Raw genomic sequence first — 19,697 nt, forward strand, 5'->3', positions numbered from 1 at the left:
GACAGAGCAGGTGTATGGGGAGGATGCTCGGGGCGGGGGGGGGGGGAGGAGGCAGGGAGGCGGGGGGGGGATGCGGGGGGAGGAGGCTCGGGGCGGGGGAGGATGCTCGGAGGCGGGGGAAAGATGCGGGGGGCGGGGGGAGGATGCTCGAGGCGGGGGGGGCTCGGAGTCGGCGCCTGCCCAGCTGGTACCGCGGGGGGGTTGACGCAGACTCCGCCCGCCCCGGCCCCGCAGCTGCCATGGCCCGGCCGGCGGGGGGGATCGCCCGGGAGCTGCAAGGTACCGCGGGGGGGGGCCGCTTCCTCCTCCTGCCCCACCCCTGCCCCGCCCCGCCCCCAGCCCCCGCCATCTCCCCCAGCCCCGGTGAATGGTCCCCCAGCCCCGCTCCCCCCACCAGCCGCCCCGGCCCCCTGCCCAGCCAGCCCTGCCCACCCCCCCGCGGCAGGTGCATGGTCCCCTGGGCTGTGGGGGGGTGGGCGCCGGGACTCCTGGGTTCTCTCCCAGTTCAGGGAAGGGAGGGGGAGCGAACCGTTAGAGCAGGTGGGGGCTGAGAGGCAGGACGCCTGGGTTCAATCCCCGGCGGGGGAGGGGAGGGGAGGGGAGGGGGGGCTAGTGGTTGGAGCAGCCAGGACGCCTGGGTTCTATCCCCGGCCGGGGAGGGGAGGGGGGACTAGTGGTTAGAGCACTCGGGGTGCGTGGGGGCAGGTCTGGCCGCATGGCCGCTGCCGGTTGAATCCTGTGGCCTGGCTCCCTGCGGGGGCTGGTTCCTCTCTGTCTCCCCCCCACACACCACAACACACCACACACAGACACAACCCCCCTCCCCCCGCCGGGTTCCGGCCTGAGATGGCTTTGGCGGAAGGATTGTGACACTGGGGGGGGTGACAGCAACACAGCGAGCTCCCGGCCCCGCTGGAGACACGGGGACACACCGGCCTGTGTCAGCCACACACACACACAGACAGAGAAACAGACACACACACACAGCCACACACCGGCCTGTGTCAGCCACACACACACACACCACACAGACAGAGAAACAGACACACACACAGCCACACACTGGCCTGTGTCAGCCACACACACACACACACACACACAGAGAAACAGACACACACACACAGCCACACACCGGCCTGTGTCAGCCACACACACACACACACACACAGACAGAGAAACAGACACACACACAGCCACACACCAGCCTGTGTCAGCTACACACACACACACACACACAGACAGAGAAACAGACACACACACACACAGCCACACACCGGCCTGTGTCAGCCACACACACACACACACACAGACACACACACAGAGAAACAGCCACACACCAGCCTGTATCAGCCACACACACACACACACACACAGACAGAGAAACAGACACACACACACAGCCACACACCGGCCTGTGTCAGCCACACACACACACACACTCACAGAAAAACAGACACACACACACCAGCCTGTGTCAGCCACACACACAGCCACAGACACACACACACAGAGAAATTCACATACAGACACAGACACACACACTCTGCTGGCAACACAACAACAGACCCACACACACCCTGTGACCGAACAGAGCCAAACAGCGAAATAAACCGGCCACCCAGAGCCGGATCAATTCCCCTCCCCCCACCTACCCCACCCTCCATCCCCTTCTTCCCCTCCCCCTCTACCCATCCCCCCCCACAGCAGGAGTCCCCCCTCCCCCGCGGGTCGCCCTCCGCCCCCAGCGGGAGCTTGTGGAACCGAACCCGGGATCCAGACCCGGTTCCGTGTCTCTGGGTTTCCTCATTGAACCGCCCGGGGCGGCAGTGTCTGACTCGCGGTTTCACTTCCCGGCCTGGCCCTGCGGCCTCCTGCCCCACGGCGCCCCCCGGCCACCCTCCGCTCCTGCCCCACAGCGTCCCTCCGCTCCTGCCCCACGCGCCCCCCGGCCACCCTCTGCTCCTGCCCCACGGCGCCCCCCTGACAACCCTCTGCTCCTGCCCCACAGCAACCCCTGGCCACCCTCCGCTCCTGCCCCCCAGCATCCCTCCACTCCTGCCCCACAGCGTCCCTCCGCTCCTGCCCCACGCGACCCCTGGCTACCCTCCGCTCCTGCCCCCCGGCGACCCTCTGCTCCTGCCCCACAGCGACCCTCTGCTCCTGCCCCACGGCACCCCACGGCGCCCCTCTACTCCTGCCCCCCAGCACCCCCCCAGCAACCCTATTGCATGGGCCCGGGGAGGGGGTGAATCACGGCATGTCCTCCCCACTGACCCCCGCTCCCCCCTGCAGACAGCATCCGCAAGGTCCTGCACCGGCCCCCGGCCCCCTGCTGCTGCCCGCCAAGCTGGAGACCAAGCCTGGGAAGTTTGAAGATCGGGTGCTGGTGAGTCCGTCCGTCCGTCCGTCCCTGCAACCGTCTGGGGGTCCGTCCCTCCACCCCCAGCCCCCGTCCTGCCGGTGCCCCCCACTCCCGCCCCCCCAGCTCTGCCGGTGCCCCCCACTCCCGACCCACAGACCCCCGCCCGGCCCTGGGCTCCCCCGGGGGCGCTCCCAGCAGGGGGGGGAAGCGGGGGTCCCCCGGCACCGGTTTCACGGGCTGCCTCCCTCCCGCAGGTGCTGACTGCCTGGCGGCTCCACGTCTTCGGGCTGAAGGTGCCGGCCAAGGTGAGCGGGGCTGGGCCCGGCCCGCCAGCAGGGGGCGCCGGGACACACACACACACAGAGACACACACACACAAAGACACACACACACTCACACACACACACACACACACACACACACACACACACACACACACACACACATGACACACACACACACAGAGACACACACACTCTCACACACACACACACACACACACACACACACACACACACAGAAACACACACAAATATACACACACACACATGGGGAAAGGGTGCCGAGACACACACACACACACACTCACACACACAAACTCACACAGACACACACACACAGATACACACACACACGGGGAAGGGGTGCAGGGACACGTACACTGACACACACACTGACACACACAGACACTAACACACAGACACACACACACGGGGAACAAACACACACACACTGACACAGACACACAAACTCACACAGACACACACACACACACGGGGAAGGGGTGCAGGGACACATACTCACACAGACACACACACAAACACACACACACACACGGACACACAAACACACACACACTCACACACAGATATACACACACACACACACGGGGAAGGGGTACAGAGACACACACACACTCACACACACACACACTATCTCTCTCTCTCCCCAGGTCGAAAGCTCCTTCAACGTCCTGGAAATCCGAACCTTAAACACAATAAACCAGAGTCAGGTACGTGCCCCACCCCCGCGCCCCTGCCGGGCCCCCCCAGTGCCTGCCCCGCCCCCCCCGAGCTGGGACCCCCCCACACACACACTCGGGGGGGGGGCGGGTGATTAGTTCATTGGCTTCATCGCGTTCCCAGCTCTTCTCTCTCCGTCCCCCCCCCCCGATCCCCCCTCCCTTCCCCCCCACTCTCCCCCTTCACCTCCCCCCCACTTGTCCCCCCCCCCGCAGATCCTGGTGGACACGGAGAAAGCCGCCTACAGCTTCGCCTTCCCCAGCGCGGCCGGCGCCGAGCAGGTCTCCCGACACATTCACTCGGCCCTGGCCAGGATCTTCCCCGGCCCCACGGCGGGGTGAGTGCCTCTGGGGGCGGGGGGCTGCGGGGGGGGGGGGCTAGAACCCAGGCGTCCTGACCTGCCCCCCGTTTCCCCCCCCAGCTGTCTGAGGACCCCCGAGACCCCACGGGACACGTCCCCCACCTCGGAGAGTTCGACCTCCACCAGAGACAGCATCTGCGGTGAGTGGGGGGTGGGGGGGGTGGGGAGGCTCCCCCCCCACACACACACACTGACGTCCGTGTGTCTGTCTGTCTCCCTGGCAGGGGGGTTCTCTGAGACCTACGCCGCCCTCTGTGACTACAATGGGCTATGCTGCCGGGAGGAGGTGCAGTGGGTAGGTGGGGGGCAGGGGGGGGGGGCGAGGGAGGAGGTGCAGTGGGTAGGTGGGGGGCAGGGGGGCAGGGCGAGGGAGGAGGTGCAGTGGGTAAGTGGGGGGCGGGGGGGCTGGGTGAGGGAGGATGGAGGGGCTGGAGGGGACAGTGTGGGGTGAAGGGGGGGCCGTGGCCCCCTTGCCCACTGCTCCGGGGGTGGGGTCCCCCCATTTCTCTCCCCCGCCCCCCCGTGCAGGACGTCGACACCATCTACCACTCAGCCGACAATCGGGAGTTCAACCTGCTGGATTTCAGCCACCTGGAGAACCGGTGAGGGGACGCCCCGTACCCCGATACCCCCTGCACCCCCAAACCTGCTGCCAGCACCCCGATACCCCATGTACCTCTAAAACCCACCTATAAAGCCAACTCCCCCCCCAGCAGGACCCTGATACCCAGGTCCCCTGGTTCCTCTGCTCCCCATCAGACCCTCCCCACCCCCAGTCTGCGCAGTGGGGGTGCTGGCAGATCGGGGGGTGCTCACCTCCCCCCCCCGTGACTCTCCCCACAGGGACCTGGCCTTGATCGTCGCTGCTCTCGCCTACAACCAGTGGTTCACGAGACTGCACTGCAAAGACCTGCGGCTGGTAGGTGCCCCCCAAAATCTATCCCTGGGCCCCAAAACCTCCCCCGGGACCCAACCCCCCCAAACCCCAAAATCCAAGCCCCCAAAGCCCACACATCCCCCCAAACCTGACCCTGTTCCCCAAACATCCCCTGAACCCCCAAATTCCCCCCTCTGCCCCAAAACCCAACCCTGCTCCCCAAACTCCCCTGCACCCTAGCACCCCAAAACCCCAAATCCCATGTACCCCCAAACCCTTGTATATGCCCCCCAAAGTCTCCCTGTGCCCACACACCCTCCTCCACACCCCGAGACATGCCCCGTACCCCAAATTCCATCTCTCTGCACCCCAAAACTCCATCACTGGTACCCCAAATCCTCCCCATCACCCTGGAACCTCCCCAGCTCCCAAAACGGCCCTGGTGGGCCCCCAAACCCTCTTCTATGCCCTGAAACCGCCGTGTCCCAACTCTGTGCCCCCAAATCCCACGCCCCAAATGGTCGTCTAGACCCTGTGACATCCCCTGCACCCCACAACCTTCCTCGAACCCCCAAACCCTCCTCTACCCATGAAAACCCCTGTACCCCCAAATCCCTCCGTTGTGCCCCCAAAACACCCCCAGCCCCCCCAAAAACAACCCTCTGTGCCCCCAAACCTTCCCCAACACCCACAACGCATGCTGAAGCCCCAAACCGTCCCCAGTGCCCCCAGAATTGCCTCTGGTGCCCCCGTAGGGCCTCCCGGGGTGGGGGGATGCATCCCCAGCACCCCCAGTTCCCCGGCGGGGATCCCCCACGTCTCCCTTGTGCTCTCTGTCTGGTCCCGCCCCCCCACCCCAGGGCTCCGAGGTCGCCGAGCAGGTTCTGCACACGCTGAGCAAGTCCCAACACCTGGAGGAGCTGGTGCTGGACAACGCGGGGTTAAAAACGTGAGTGAGGGGCCCCCAGGGCGGGGCGCAGGCTGGGGGGTGGGGCAGGGCTGGAGATCGGGGTGCAGGGCCTCACCCCCCGTCTCTCTCTGGCGCAGGGATTTCGCGCTCAAGCTGACCTGTGCCCTGGGGGAGAACCCGGGCTCGGCCCTGCACGGCCTGGTGCTGTCCCACAACCAGATCGACGACAAAGGTGGGGGGATCCCCTGAGCCCCCCTAAGTTCCCCCCAGTGCCCCCGCTTTCTCCCCAGTGTTCCCCCAGCACCCCAATGACCCCCAGCGCCCCAACGCCTTCCAGCGCCTTCTGGTGTCCCCAACGTCCCACATTATCTCCCAGCGCCTGACAGCCCCTAGTGCCCCCCAATTTCTCCCAGTGCCCCCCAGTATCCCCCCCCAGTGTCCCCCAGTGCCTGATACCCCCAGCGCCCCCCAGCACCCGCCAGCGCCCGGCCCCTTTCACTCGTCCCAGGCCCTTTTCTCACACCCTTTTCTTTCTTTCGTTTTCGGCTGCCCCCTCCCCCCCGTCCTGCCCCCCATCCCTGTTGTCACCCCGGGTCGCCCCAATCTCTTCCCGCCCCCCCCCGCAGGTCTCAGCTCCCTGAGCCAGCCGTTACTCTACCTCCCCAAGGGGCTGCGGCAGCTGGGTCTGTGCAGAACCGGGATCACCCCGAAAGGTACCGGGAGGGGGGGCCTGGGAGGGGCAGGGTGAAGGTGAGCGGGGGAAGGATGGGGTTGGGGAAGGGGGAGATTTGGGGGCAGAGTGGGGGAGGGAGGAGCTCTCAGGCATGGGGCGGGGCAGGGGGTCCCAGCCCCCCAACTCACCCTCCTCCTCCCCCCCCCCAGGGCTGGCCGGGCTCTGGCAGACCCTGGAGGCCAACCCGGCCTTCAGCAGCTCCCTGCAACAGCTGGACCTGAGCAAGAACCCGGGGCTCCTGGCCGGCGAGGAGGCCAACGTGAGTGACAGCAGGGGGCGCCCTGGGGCAGGGTGGGGGGCCTGCAGGGGTGCCATGGGGCAGGGAGTGTAGTGGGGGCTGGGCAGGGGGCGCCGTGGGGCAGAGAGCGGGGTGGGGGCTGGATAGGGGGCGCTGTGGGGCGGGGAACGGGGGACTGGGCAGGGGGCGCCGTGGGGCAGGGAGGAGGGCAGGGGGTGCCATGAGGTGGGGGGCTGCGCAGGGGGGCTGAGCTGCTGGGAGTGTGGGAAGTTGGGCAGAGGGCACTGGGGAGAAGGGCGGGGGGCTGGGCAGGGGGCGCCGTGGGGCAGGGAGTGGGGACCGGCAGGGATACCATGGGGCAGGGAGCAGGGCGGCGACTTGTGGGGCGCAGGCACCCCCCCCCCAGATCCTCCCGTCCTTCGCTTCATTTCTCCCCTTTCCCGGCGCAGGGTTTTTACTCCTTCCTGGCCCAGCCCAACGCGCTCGTGCGCCTCGATTTATCTGGCACGGACTGCGCCGTCGATGTGGTAAGGGGCCCCGTGGGGAGCGGGGCAGGGGGGCCGGCTGCCCGTGGGGGGGGTGCTCCTCGCCCTGCCTGGGGCACTGTGGGGCGCTGGGGGTCCGATCCCTTTCTCTCTCTGCCCCCTGCCCAGTTATTCGGGGCGCTGCTGCATGGATGCTGCCCTCGGTTAAGCTACCTCAACCTCGCCCGGAACACTTTCTCGCACAGGTAAATATTGGGGTCCCCCCTGGCCCCGCCCAGTTTCCCAGCTGCGGGGTCCCCCTTAGGCAAACTCCTCCCCTGCTCCCCATTTCCCAGTGGGGGGACTCTTCCTCTGCTTCCTGCGCCCCAATTTCCCAGCTGGTGGGTCCCTATTAGATTGATCCCCCTCACCAACCCTGCTTTCCCAGTGGGGGGGAATCCCAGTTAAATTGAGTCCACCTTCCCTGCCCCCCTGCACGCCCTTTCCGCAGGAATCAGGGGGCCCCCCTGAATTTGTGGGGGTCCCAGTCTGTCTCTCTCCCTAGGAAAGCCAAGGACTCTCAGCTGTCCTTCAAGCAATTTTTCTGTAGCGCCTACACCCTGAGCTACGTCAGCCTGTCGGGTGTGAAAATGCCCCTGGAGGCCTTGAGGTGAGTGTGTGATTGTGCATGTGAGCGTGTGTGTGAGAGCGAGTGTGCGTGTGTGTGTGTGAGAGTGAGAGAGTGAGTGTGCATGTGTTTGTGTGTGTGTATGTGTGTGTGTGTGTGTGTGTGAGAGAAAGTGTGTGTGTTTGTGTGAGCGTGTGTGTGAGTGAGTGTGCATATGTGTGTGAGAGTGAGTGTGAGAGAGTGAGTGTGTATGTGTTTGTGTGAGTGTGTGTATGAGTGTGTGTGTGTGAGAGAGTGTGAGTGTGTTTGTGTGAGTGTGTGCATGAGTGTGTGCACATGGGTGTGTGAGAGAATGAGTGTGCGTGTGTGTATGTGTGTGTGCGTGTGTATGTGAGAAAGTGAGTGTGTGTGTGTTTATGTGTGTGTGAATGTGCATGTGTGTGTGAAAGTGAGCGTGAGAGTGTGTGTGTGTGTGTGTGTGTTTGTGTGAGTGAGTATGAGTGTGGGCACACGCATGTGTGAGAGAATGAGTGTGTGTGTGTGTGTGTGTATATGAGTGTGTGAGAGAGAAAGTGTGTGTGTGTGTCCCTGCTGCCACCTGCTGGAGGAAATGGGTCCTGCCCTGGGGGGGTGTCTCTCTGTGTGTGTGTTTCTGCTGCCCCCTGCTGGTGGGGACAGGCCCTGCTCACTGTGTATTTGGGGCGGGGCTAGTGAGAGATGGTGGGCGGGGCTAGTGGGAGACCCCACCCCCATTAACCCCACGTTCCCCAGATCTCTGTTCCAGGGTCTCTCGGCCAACACACACCTGAGTGACCTGCACCTGGACCTGAGTGGCTGTGAGGTGAGGGGGGGCGGGAAGGGGCCGTGGGTTGGGGGAGAGGTTGGGGGGCCCGTTACAGTTGGTGGGGGACAGTCGGGGGCCGTCCGTCAATGCTTTCTTTGCGTCCCTCTTTTGTTCCCTCGTTCTGTCCCTCCCTGTCTCATTTTCTCGTCCTTTCAGTCATTCCTTCTCTCCCCCGCTCTCTCTTTCACGCCTCCCCTCTCTTCCAGCTGCGCTCGCCTGGGGCTCAGGTCTTGCAGGAGCAGCTCCCAGGGGTCACCGCCGTGGGGAGCCTCGACATCTCCGACAATGGTGAGTCTGCCCATCTGCCCTTGAGTCCGGGCGGTCCTGCCTGGAGGCGAGGTTGGGGGGGGGAGTATCTCAGCGCCCCCTGACTCTTCTCCTGTCCCCCCGCTCGCTCCAGGTTTCGACTCCGATTTGCTGACACTCGTCCCTGCTCTGGGCAAGAACAAATCCCTCAAACACCTCTGGCTGGGCAAGAACTTCAGCGTTAAGTCCCGGTGGGTGAACGCTCCTATAGCCCACGTCCTGCCCTGTCTCATGCCCTCACTCCCAGGAGAGAGAAGTCCCTGAGAAGCCACTTCTAAACCTACTTTCTTCCGAGGTCACCTTCTCTAGTGGCGAGGTTCTGCTCCATGGGACCCATTCTGGACCCATTGCATGAGTGCTTGGTTCCATGGAACCCATTCTAGACCTACTGGATGGGCACTGGCTCCATGAGAACCATTTGAGGCCCATTGGATGGTCATCAGACCCCATATACTCATTGGATGGATGTTGTGCTCCATGAGAACCATTCCAGATCCATTGGATGCATGTTAGGTTCCTTGAGAATCATTCTAGACTCATTGGATGGTCATCCGACCCCATATACTCATTGGATGCATGTTGGGCTCCATGGGAACCGTTCTAGACCCATTAGATGGTCATTGTGCTCCGTGGGATCCCATTCTAGACCCATTAGACTATGCTCCAAGCATCTAGAAAGAAACAGAGCTTAGTGGATGTGGGAAAAAGCTATCTAGAACCTCCCCAGTTGGGTGACCTAGAAAGCTGGCCAAGAGATTTTGCATCTCTTATGAAGTTGACACTCTGAAGTGCCATGATACGGAACCCACCAAGCCTGGAACATGGAAGGAAATGATAGCGCATGGATGACCTAGCCTAGAACACAAGCCAAGCAACATTGCAACTCTGGTGGGGTGGATGTTGTGGAGTCCAGCAATCCAGAACCCGCCCAATTTAGAACGTGATGGGAAAGGGTCCAGAATAAGTGTCCTAGAACAATTAGCATGTTCCTGTTCAATTTAGAGCCAAGTCAGTGGACAAGCTGGGAATTTAGCTGCCAGCCCTTCACCTCTGCCCCCCCTCCAACCCCTGGGTACTTATGCCCTGCCTCTGTGCTCTCTCTCCACAGGACACTGGAGGAGATACTGCACAAGATTGTACAGATGATTCAGGAGGAAGAGTGTGTGAGTCTGTCCCGTGTGTGGATCGGGATTGAGGGGGACCAGCAGAGTTGGGGGGGAGAGGTGAAGCCCAGAGCTGGGAAAGCAGGAGGCTGTGGGTCAGGACTAAGGGGCCCTGGAAGAGCTGCGCGGGGTGGGGAGTCCCAGGGCTGACTCCCCTTTCTCCACCACCCCACCCCACACAGTCACTGCAGTCTCTATCCGTGGCCGATTCACGGCTGAAATCCCGGACTAGCATCCTCATCAACGCCCTGGGCAGTAACACGTGTTTGAGCAAGGTGGACCTGAGCGGGAATGGCATGGACGATCTCGGAGCCAAGATGCTCTCCAAGGCCTTGCAGATCAACAGCACCCTGCGGTGGGGGCTCCTGGGAGGCAGGGGGACCCTGGGGTGCAGCAGGAAATCCCATCAGGAGTACTGGGTGGGGGAGGGGCTCTCATTGGCAGGAGAGTGGGGGGCATTGGGGCTGGGGTGAGGGGCTCCTCCTGGGTGGGCCATGGGAGGGTGTCCCATTAGGGGTATTGGAGCTTGTGGGGTCCTGTCAGGGGCAGTGGGGGGAGATTGGGGGTTGTGGGAGGGGAGAACTGAGGGGAAGGATCCCATGGGGCTAGGAAGCAGGGAAGGGGATAGAGAAGGGGGGCCCTGTTGGAAGAAGGAGGAGTGCCATTAGTGGGGACAGCAGACAAGGGGGTCCCCATTGGGGAATGCAAGGAAGGGGGTTGCACTGGGGATGAGAGGGTGGAAAGCTTGAATTAGCCAAAGCAGGGAAAAGTGGGGGGCAAGAGGGCCCCCGGTGTTGCATGACCCAGCTGGCTCTCCCCTCCATAGGAGCATCGCCTGGGATCGGAACAACACAACGGTCCTTGGCTTCCATGATATCGCCCGAGCTCTGGAGAAGTGAGTCCGTCCGGGACTTCCTGGTTGAGCAGGGGTCCCTTCCTCCCCTTGCACCTCGCCCTCAGCCTGCATGCTTACTATTGGCGTTGAGAACAGGCGCCATTTCTCTCGTTTTCAATGCCGGTTTGCCGCTTAACTGTCTGTAATTCGTTTTTACCGGGGACATGTGTGGACGGGCAGAGTTGTTTGGTTGCTTTCTGAGTTGAGATGGGGATCAGGGTGGTTGGTTGTGTTGAGCTGAGCCGGTTAGGTTGTTGAGTAGGTGGTTGGGTTGTTGGAGTGGATTACTGGTGCATTTGTTGGGTTGGTCGGTGTTGTTGGGTGGGGCAGCGAGTTACTGATTGGAGCTGCGTCGGGTTATTGGCTGGGTTCAGTTAGCTTGGGTTTTTGGTTGAATATTACCTTGAGTTGGGTTGGATTATTACTTGCGTAGAGTTGGGTTAGGTTGGGTTGAGTTGGACTGAATTAGTGACTAAGTAGAGTTGGGTTGGATTGGGCTCTTGGTTGGGTAGTGTTGGGTTCTGTTCTTGATGGGACTGAGTTATTTTGGGTTCTTGGTTAGGTTATGTTGGTTGAGTTGGATTGAGTTAATGGTTACGTATAGTTGGGCTGGGGTCTTGCTTGGGGAGTGTTGGGTAGGGTTGAATTGGATCGGGTTGTTGGGTTGGGTAGCGTTGGGCAGGATTCGTGGTTGGGGCGTGTTGGGTAGGGTGGAATTGGATTGGGTTTTGCTTGGGTTAGGTTGGCTGAGATGGATCGAGTTCTTGGTAGGCAGCGTTGGGTTGAGTTGAGCTAAATTGGGTTCTTGGTGGGATAGAGCTGGGTTGAGTTGGCCGGGTTTTTGTGTTGGGGAGAGCTGGGTTTTACTGAGTTGGATTAGTGGTGTATTGGATGGCTGGGTTGGGTTAGTGGTGAAATGGTGCAGTGAGTTAGGTTTGATTATTGGTGAGGTCACTGGGGTGGTTGGTTGATTGAGTTTGATTGGTTGGGTTGAGTTATTGGAAGGGTCATGGGGTGGTTGGTTGGTTGAGTTTGATTGGTTGGGTTGAGTTATTGGAAGGGTCATGGGGTGGTTGGTTGGTTGAGTTTGGTTGGTTGGGTTGAGTTATTGGAAGGGTCATGGGGTGGTTGGTTGGTTGAGTTTGATTGGTTGGGTTGGGTTATTGGAGGGGTCATGGGGTGCTGGGCTGGTTGGGTTGGGTTGTTAGGGTGGCTGGATGATAAGAGGGAGGTGGACAATGCCCGGGAGGGGAGTCGATAACGGGTGGACAAGAAGTTGGTTCGGGGGTGACTGGAGGAGGAACAGGAGGAGATAATGAGGAGACAGGGGGGTATAATGATGGTGGGAGAGGGGAGACTGGGTAACGGAGAGGAAGTGAGACCATAGCTCTGACAGATATGAGGGGTCAGTCCCTGGGAATGTGGGGAGCCCTTTCCCAACACCCCCTCCCGCTTAACCTCACACCCCTCCCCACAGCAACTACACCCTGAAGTACATGTCCTTCCCCATGAGCGACATCATGGCCGCTTACCGCAGCACCCCGGAGAGGATGGACGAGGTGTGGCAGAAGGTGGGTGGAGCCTGGAGCCCCCCAGGGCTCGGTCAGAGGGAGCAGTGGAGGGGGGGAGGAATCCCCAAAGGAGGGTCTCTCATCTGTTTCTCTCCCTTCTCCCCACCCCTAGATCCAGTGGTGCCTCCTCCGAAACGGCCATTCCCAGAAGTTCTCCCAGGAGCAGGCCTTCCGACTCCAACAAGGGCTCGGCACCAGCAGCGCAGAGCAAGTAAACGTTCCCGTCTCCCCATACCACCCCCCCGCACCCCACGGGCAGAGGGGGCAGGGAATGGGGCGCGGGGCCTTTCCCCTCTAGGAGGCACCAGCTCCCATCCGGGCCTGGAGTGGGGCTAACGGTCCCTTCCCCCCCAGCAGATGATCCGACGGCTGTGCCTGCGGGTACAGGAGGAGGTGAGGGCCCTGCACGGCTACCCCGCGGATACCGTCCAGCAGGAGGTGCTGTACGCGCGGGAGCTCCTGAAGGAGGCCAAGAACTCCCGGGCGGTGAGAGAGACCCCTCTGTCCTCGGCCTGCCCCCTTCCCTCCCTCCCGCCCCTCTCTTCTGGCCCCTGCTCCTCCCTCCTGTTTCCCTCACCCGCCTTTCGTTTCTTTGGCTCCTCCCCCCCCAGATGTTCCCCACATCTGTACACAGCAGCCCTGGCTGGATACTGGCTCCTGGGTCCGGTCTCGTTGGCCCATCCCCACCGCCACCCTGTGCCATAGTCCGGGGCTGGCCTGGGCCTCTGCAGATGTTGACACATCTGGGCCTTCGATTCCCAGCCAAAAAGCCCCTCTCGCCACAGCTGTATCCTCCATCCCGGGTGGGGGGGGCGCTGTCTCTCCCGATGTTGCTGCCCCTGCACACAGCTGGATCCCTGGCCCAGGAACGAGTCCCCCCAGATGTTGCCACAGCCCCGAGCTGCTGTCTCCCCCGTTCCCGCGCCCCCCACGCACATCTGTCTCTGTTCACCCTGCCCCCCTCGTCCCGCCAGCTGTTCCCCAGCCTCTACGAGCTGGGACACGTCCTGGCGAGCGACGGGCCCGTCCGGCAGCGCCTGGAGTCCGTGGCCAACGAGGTCTCCAAGGCGGTGGACAAGGAGCTGCAGGTGAGGAACCGGGGAGCCCGGTCCTTGGTTTCCTTGGAGGGTGGAGGGGCTCGGTTTGGGAGGACCCCAGATCTCGCTACAGGGGTTGGGAGGGCTCAGTCTGGGGGGACCCCAGGTATCACTAACAAGGTGGGGGGGCTCATGGAGGGGGAACCTGGGTCTCACTGGGGGTTTGAGGGGCTCAGTCTGGGGGACCCTGGGTCTCAGTGGAGGTTTGAGGGGCTCATGGAGGGGGACCCCAGGTCTCCTGTTGTCACTAAGGGAGTTCGGGGTTGGGGGTCATTTCTGGGGCGGTTTGGGGGGTGACACGGCATTCCGGGGGGGTCACCTCTCTGACCGACGGGGTTCCCCCCGCCACAGGTGATCCTGGAGTCCATGGTGACGCTGACCCAGGAGCTGTGCCCCCGAGCCATGCAGGCGGCCGAGGGGCACAACAAGCGGCTGGGGGCTGTGGCGGAGCGGGTGACCGTCCCCCGCAACTTTATCCGGGGGGCGCTGCTGGAGCAGGCGGGGCAGGACATCCAGAACAAGCTGAAGTGAGGCGGCGGGGAGGCAGGGGGGCGTGGGGCAGTGCTGGGGGGGCAGAGCGTGTGTCGGGGGGCAGGGGGGTGTCCAGGAGATGGGGAGCATGGGGGGACTGGCAGGTCAGGGTACCCTGGGGTGGGGGAGCTGGGGGGCACTGTCCAGTCTCTGACACCCCCCCAAACACACATGCCCCCCATCTGCCCCCAGCGAGGTGAAGTTCTCGGTGGTGACGTTTCTCACCAACTCGGTGGTGGAGGAGCTGCTGGATGAGCTGTACAGCACCCACAAGAGTCTGGTGAGACCCCCACGTGGCCCCCCGGGCCCCCGGCGCCCCACACTGACCCCCACATGGCCCCCTGGCACCCCACATTGACCTTCATTGCCCCCAGCCTCCCATCACCACCAGCCCCCCAGCAACCCACACTGAGCCCCAGCTCACCAATCATCCTACGCTGACCCCAGCCCCCCACCCTGATCTACAGCGGCACAGCCCCACACATTAGCCTCCAGCCTCCTCTACTGACCCCCCCTGATAACTCCAGCCCCCCACCAGCCCTCATCCACACACCCCACAGCCCCTGCCCCATTGCTCCCTCCAGGGCTGTGACATGCACAGAGACACCCCCCAGTACTTCCATATCCCTCCAGCACCCTAAGGTCCCCTTCCCACTACATCCCCCCACTCTCTCCATCCCCCCACCCCCCAGCATTACCCCTAGACTCCCATCTCCACAACCCCACGTGTCCCACGGACCCCCACTTCCCCTCCCAAGGGCAGAAGCTGTACCCGACCCTCAGCCTTCCATGCTTTGCCCCCCAAAAACCCTCCTCAGCCCCTTGCACCTCTTTGGTCACCCCAATAATTTCTCTTCCCCACCCCACAGACCCGGCACATTGCCAACCTCCAGCAGCTCTCCGAGGGGCAGGGTGGGGCCGGGAGCTCCGAGGGGGGGCCCCTGGACCAGCCCCCCCGGAACCAGCTGAGAGATCACGAGGAGACGGCCAACGATGAGCTGGGAACCAGCATCGTAAGCAACGGGGCCGGGGCACAGCCTTGCCGGCCCCACTCTCGGCCTCCATCCCCGGAGCAGGGAGGGGACCCCGCATCCCCGGCTCTGGGGTCACCCTCCACTCCCCTCTCCCCTCTGCAGGACACCATCGCCATCAAGAGGCAGAAACACAGCAGGAAAATCCGACCTGTCTCGGCTTTCATGGGTGAGGGATGGTTGCACATCAGACCCTCCTCTTCCTCCAGCCCGTCCCTTATCCACACTTCTTCTGTCCATCCCTCCCTCCGTCCGTCTGTGCGTCCGTCCATCTAGCCCTTGTCCACCACTTCTTCCATCCATCCCCCTGCACACCCATCTGTCCATCCGTCCATCCATCCATCCATCCCTACTCGCCCATCCATCCATCCATCCCCCTATGCGCCCATCCATCCATCCCCCTACTCGCCCATCCATCCATCCATCCATCCCCTTAATCACCCCATCCATCCATCCATCCCCTTAATCACCCATCCATCCATCCATCCCCTTACTCACCCATCCATCCATCCATCCGCCCATCCATCCCCTACACGCCCATCCATCCATCCATCCATCCCCCTATTCGCCCATCCATCCATCCATCCGCCCATCCATCCACCCATCCATCCATCCATCCCCTACACGCCCATCCATCCATCCACCCCCCCCACTCGCCCATCCATCCATCCATCCATCCAACAACAAATCGAACCACCAATCCATCCCTTATCCACTTCATCCATCCATCCATCCATCCACACACTCCTCAATTCAACCCCTCCCTCCCTCCATTCATCCCTCCATCCATCTACGTATCCATCCACCCCGTTGCCCACCCCTACATCCGTCCATCCATCTACACCACCCTTCCTCCATCGCTCCCCCTCTGCCCTCCCCCTGCCATCTCTCTCTCCCTTCCTCTCTCTCTGCCTCCCCTATAGGCGGGGCTGACCCAGACGTCGATGCCGCCCCCCCCTTGGGCACCGACTCTCCATCGGGCTGGCTCTCCTCCTCGGCCAGCAGCCAGTACTCGTGTTCCCGCAGCCCCTCCTTCGAGGGATTGGCCGAGCTACCCACCGAGGGCGCCCGGCTGGAGCATCGCACCCGCAGCCGGCCCCGGCCCCCCCGCCAGAACGTGAGTCACGCCGCCCACCCCACCCACCACCGGGCTCGCTCACGCCGTCCCCATCTCCTGGGGTGCCGCCCCAGCCCCAGAGCCTGATGGGTAACGAGCGGAAGCAGACCCATGCAGCTGGAAATTATCCTCTCCAAACAGGAAGTCCTGGTTGCCAGGAGGCGGGACTTCCTGTTTCCCCATGGAAAGGGAGAGGAGCCCTCCTTAGAGTGGGAGGAGCAAAAAGCAATATCTCAGTGCTCTGAAGCAGGAAGTCCCAGTCACTGGAGGCAGGACTTCCCACTTTGCCTGAGGGGGCGGGGAAAGTGGGAGGAGCCAGTCTTAAAATGACAGCCGCTAATTCCTTGCTTCTTACACCTCTCCTGGGCAGACTCGGACACCAGGGTCCCTTGAGCCCAAGCGGCAGGAGAACGGGACGGTGCCGCGACTGGACGAGGGGCTGGAGGAATTTTTTAGCAGGCGTGTCCTCATGGATCATGGCAGGTGGGGACCATATACACTAGCGGTGGGGAGAAAGGATGGGGATCATCCCAGTCTGATTCTCTGATCACCCCCACTTCTCTCCTCTACCCCCGCTCCCCAGCTATCCATGGACCCCCAGAGGCTGCGGGGTGAGACCAGGCCCCTCAGACGCCCTCCCCCCTGTGCAGAAGAAGAGGCGAAAGGGGATTTTCCATTTCCGGAGACATCGGAGCCTCAAGGGAGAGCGGGAGTCTGAAGAGACCCTGTGGGGGGCCTCTCACAGCTCCCCCAGCACCCCCCAGGGGACAGGCGGCGATCCCAGGGTGCTGCCGGCGAGTTCGGCCAGCCTGGACGAGGGGGAGGAGTGGGATCCTCGAAGAATGGGGGTTCCCCTCCCCGGGATGGGGGGCAGCGGAGGAAGTGGGGTGAAGGGGCTGCCCCCCAGGGGGAGGCAGGTAAGGAGGCGTCGGGCTGCAACTAAATTAGGGGGGATTTTCCAGGGGGCGGGGCCTGAGGGTGGAGGCCACGCCCACACGATCCTTTATAAATCTAGCCAGCTAGCATGTGGCTCTGGGGGCGGGGCCAAAGGATGGAGGCCACGCCCACCCCCAGCCCCCCATAGCCTGGTCCTGACTCCCTTCTGGTTTCAGGGGGCGGAGCTACCGAGGGCGGGCAGCCTACGGGATCGTGAACGAAGGAGGTCCTCGGACGACTCAGGTAGGGGGGCGCACCCCAAAATCCGCCCCTCCTCCCTCCTAGCTCCCCCCCAGACTGATACCCCACCCCCTCTCTGCCCCACAGAGAAAGGGGGCTGGAGACCCCAGCCGCCCCCACAGAGCTCCAAGCCGGCTTTCGCCACCATTCGACGGGCGGAGGCCACATGGGATATCGGTAAGGGCTGCGAGCTTCCCCAGAGCAGTGCCCCCCGGGGCTGCGAGCTTCCCATGCAGCAGTGCCACCATTGCTCACGTGGTTTCTCTCTCCCTCTGCCCCCCCCCACCCGCCAGCGGAGGAGAGCTCCCAGCTGGACCATGAGGGTCCGGACACCCCCAGTGGGACCCCCCGGGCGGAGGAGGGGGAGAAACCCCCGAACCCTGGCTTGGAGAGGAACCTGCTTCTGGCGCTGGGAAAGGTGAGGGGGGGGGCCACAGCGGCAGGAGGCTTGAGGGGGCCGGGAGGGGTTGAAGCTGGGGGGGGCAGAGAGGGGGGTGCGTTGTGAGCTTCCCCACAGCAGTGCCCCCTGGGGGTCCAGGGTGGCGTTTGGGGTGCTCGGTGCCATTACCGGGGGGGGGATGGGGGAGGGTCTAACTGCTCTGATTATCTCTCCCCCCACCCCCACGCCCCAGCAGGCCAGGGAGCCGCCCGCCGGCCCCCACCCCTCCAAGCCCGTCGCCGTCCCCCGCGGCCGAAAGCCCCCGGCTCAGTCGGAGCGAAGCCAGAGCAGCGAGGAGGGGGCGGGCGAGACGCGGACCCCCCCGCCTGTCGCCCGCCCCCGCCCCGACCGCCTGGAAACAGAAGGTACCGGGGGGGGGGGGGGAGGCCAGGAAGGGGTCACAGGACCTTTCCTCTCTAAGGGGGCCTTGGCCCCAATCCGGCCGCAGGGCGGAGACTGGCTGGCCCAGGGGGGGCAGGGGGATGGGGCCCGGGACCTTTCACCCCCTCTCTGATTGCAGGGGGTGCCGAGGGGGGGCGGAAGGCGGCCCCCCTGAAGCCCCAGCGCACACGCCGGGCCCAGTCCTGTGACAAACTGGAGTCAGATCGGGGTCGAGACGCCCGAGCAAGAGGTGAGATCCTGGCCCCGGAGGGAGGGGGGGAGGCTGTGAGCTTCCCCCCCAGCAGTGCCCCCAGCTGCGCCTGCCTCTCTCTCTGACCCCCCTTTCCCGCCCCCAACAGGTGCCGCCGCCGACCCCCTGCCTGCCCCCCCTCCGCCCCCGCAGCAGCCCCCTCGGAGACCCCGACTCCCCGGCTCCCGGCCTTTCCTCTCCAGGGGCCACGCCGTGGGTGAGCGAAGCAGCCCCCCCCTTGGGCCACAAAGCCCCCCCCTTGGGCCACAAAGCCCCCCCCCCCGCCGTCCCTTCCCCCCCGACACCTTGTCCTTCTCTCCGCAGGAACCCAGGAGTCCGGGACAGACTGACACAGCCACACGCCCCTGCCGGGAGGAGAGGGGGAGATGGGGGGGGTAAAGGGCGGGCTCTGAATGTGGCTCACCCCCCCCTCTTTTCTCCCCCCCTCCCGTTTTCCACCCCTCTGGGGTCACCGTCTCTTTTCGGCTTGTACAGTGTGAACAGCGAAATAAATTGTATCCATGAACGCAGCGGGCGCCGTGGCTCCTTTGTTCCCGGGGGGGGGGGGGGGCTGGGGCAGGCACTGGGGGGCTGGGTCCGCCCAGGACGCCCCCCCCACACACACAAACACAGGGTGTCTCTGTGGGGCACAGGCTGGGTTGTCGTTCTCAGACCTGGCCAGCAGGGGGCAGCCAGGGTTCGCACAGGGACACGGACACACACTCACTCATCCCCTCCTGCAGGGACACACACACACACACACACACACACACAGGGCATGACTCATCCCCTCCTGCAGGGACACACACAGACACACACACTGCATGGCTCATCCCCTTCTGAAGGAACACGCACAGACACACACACACACTGCATGGCTCATCCCTTCCTGCAGGGACACACACACACACACATCATCACCTGATGCTCTGACTCAGGTTGTGTTGTTGTGTACCACACCGAAGCACTTGACAAATCTTGAGTGGGTGGGACATCACACTTGCCATTGTGCATATGTGTGTTGTGTGTTTGTGGCGGGTATTTACCGTGTTGGGGGGAGGGAGGAGTTTGGTGTGTGTTGTAGGAATTGCTTGCTGATGAGTTGTGTGTTGTGTCTGCCCATCCGAGTGTTATTTTATGTGGGGGGGGGGGTCCCTTGCCGTGTCACTGTGCTGCGTGGTGTGTGTTCCTACCTTCTTGCGCCTCTTTGTTGTGTTGTGCACAGTGTATAGTTGTGTACTTTGGTGTGGTGCCTTGCTGTGTGTTTGCTAGAAATGTTGTGTCATGGCTTCCTAGCTGTG

At 63.1% G+C, this 19,697-nt stretch overlaps 1 protein-coding gene across 1 annotated transcript; it reads left to right on the forward strand.

The window, feature by feature from the left end:
- The first annotated feature begins 239 nt into the window (after positions 1–239).
- CARMIL3 (capping protein regulator and myosin 1 linker 3) lies at positions 240–18,922 on the forward strand. The gene is given in 41 exon segments (XM_067533120.1): positions 240–279; positions 2,293–2,312; positions 2,315–2,386; positions 2,617–2,667; positions 3,315–3,374; positions 3,600–3,721; positions 3,806–3,885; positions 3,970–4,040; positions 4,274–4,347; positions 4,589–4,664; positions 5,483–5,571; positions 5,670–5,764; positions 6,159–6,245; positions 6,415–6,524; positions 6,953–7,030; positions 7,157–7,233; positions 7,533–7,637; positions 8,367–8,436; positions 8,646–8,727; positions 8,840–8,936; positions 9,854–9,908; positions 10,091–10,263; positions 10,735–10,803; positions 12,281–12,374; positions 12,487–12,585; positions 12,732–12,860; positions 13,349–13,462; positions 13,823–13,998; positions 14,195–14,282; positions 14,872–15,015; positions 15,139–15,202; positions 15,957–16,150; positions 16,521–16,633; positions 16,734–17,067; positions 17,263–17,329; positions 17,414–17,503; positions 17,620–17,744; positions 17,959–18,130; positions 18,286–18,396; positions 18,506–18,613; positions 18,721–18,922. Coding segments are annotated over 41 exon segments (4,101 nt in total). The 3' UTR covers positions 18,747–18,922.
- The last annotated feature ends 775 nt before the right edge of the window (positions 18,923–19,697 follow it).

Source organism: Emydura macquarii, unplaced genomic scaffold (assembly GCF_026122565.2).
Source record: "Emydura macquarii macquarii isolate MOO-44397 ecotype Brisbane River unplaced genomic scaffold, CSIRO-AGI_Emac_v2 contig_3322, whole genome shotgun sequence".
Taxonomy (NCBI): Eukaryota; Metazoa; Chordata; order Testudines; family Chelidae; genus Emydura; species Emydura macquarii.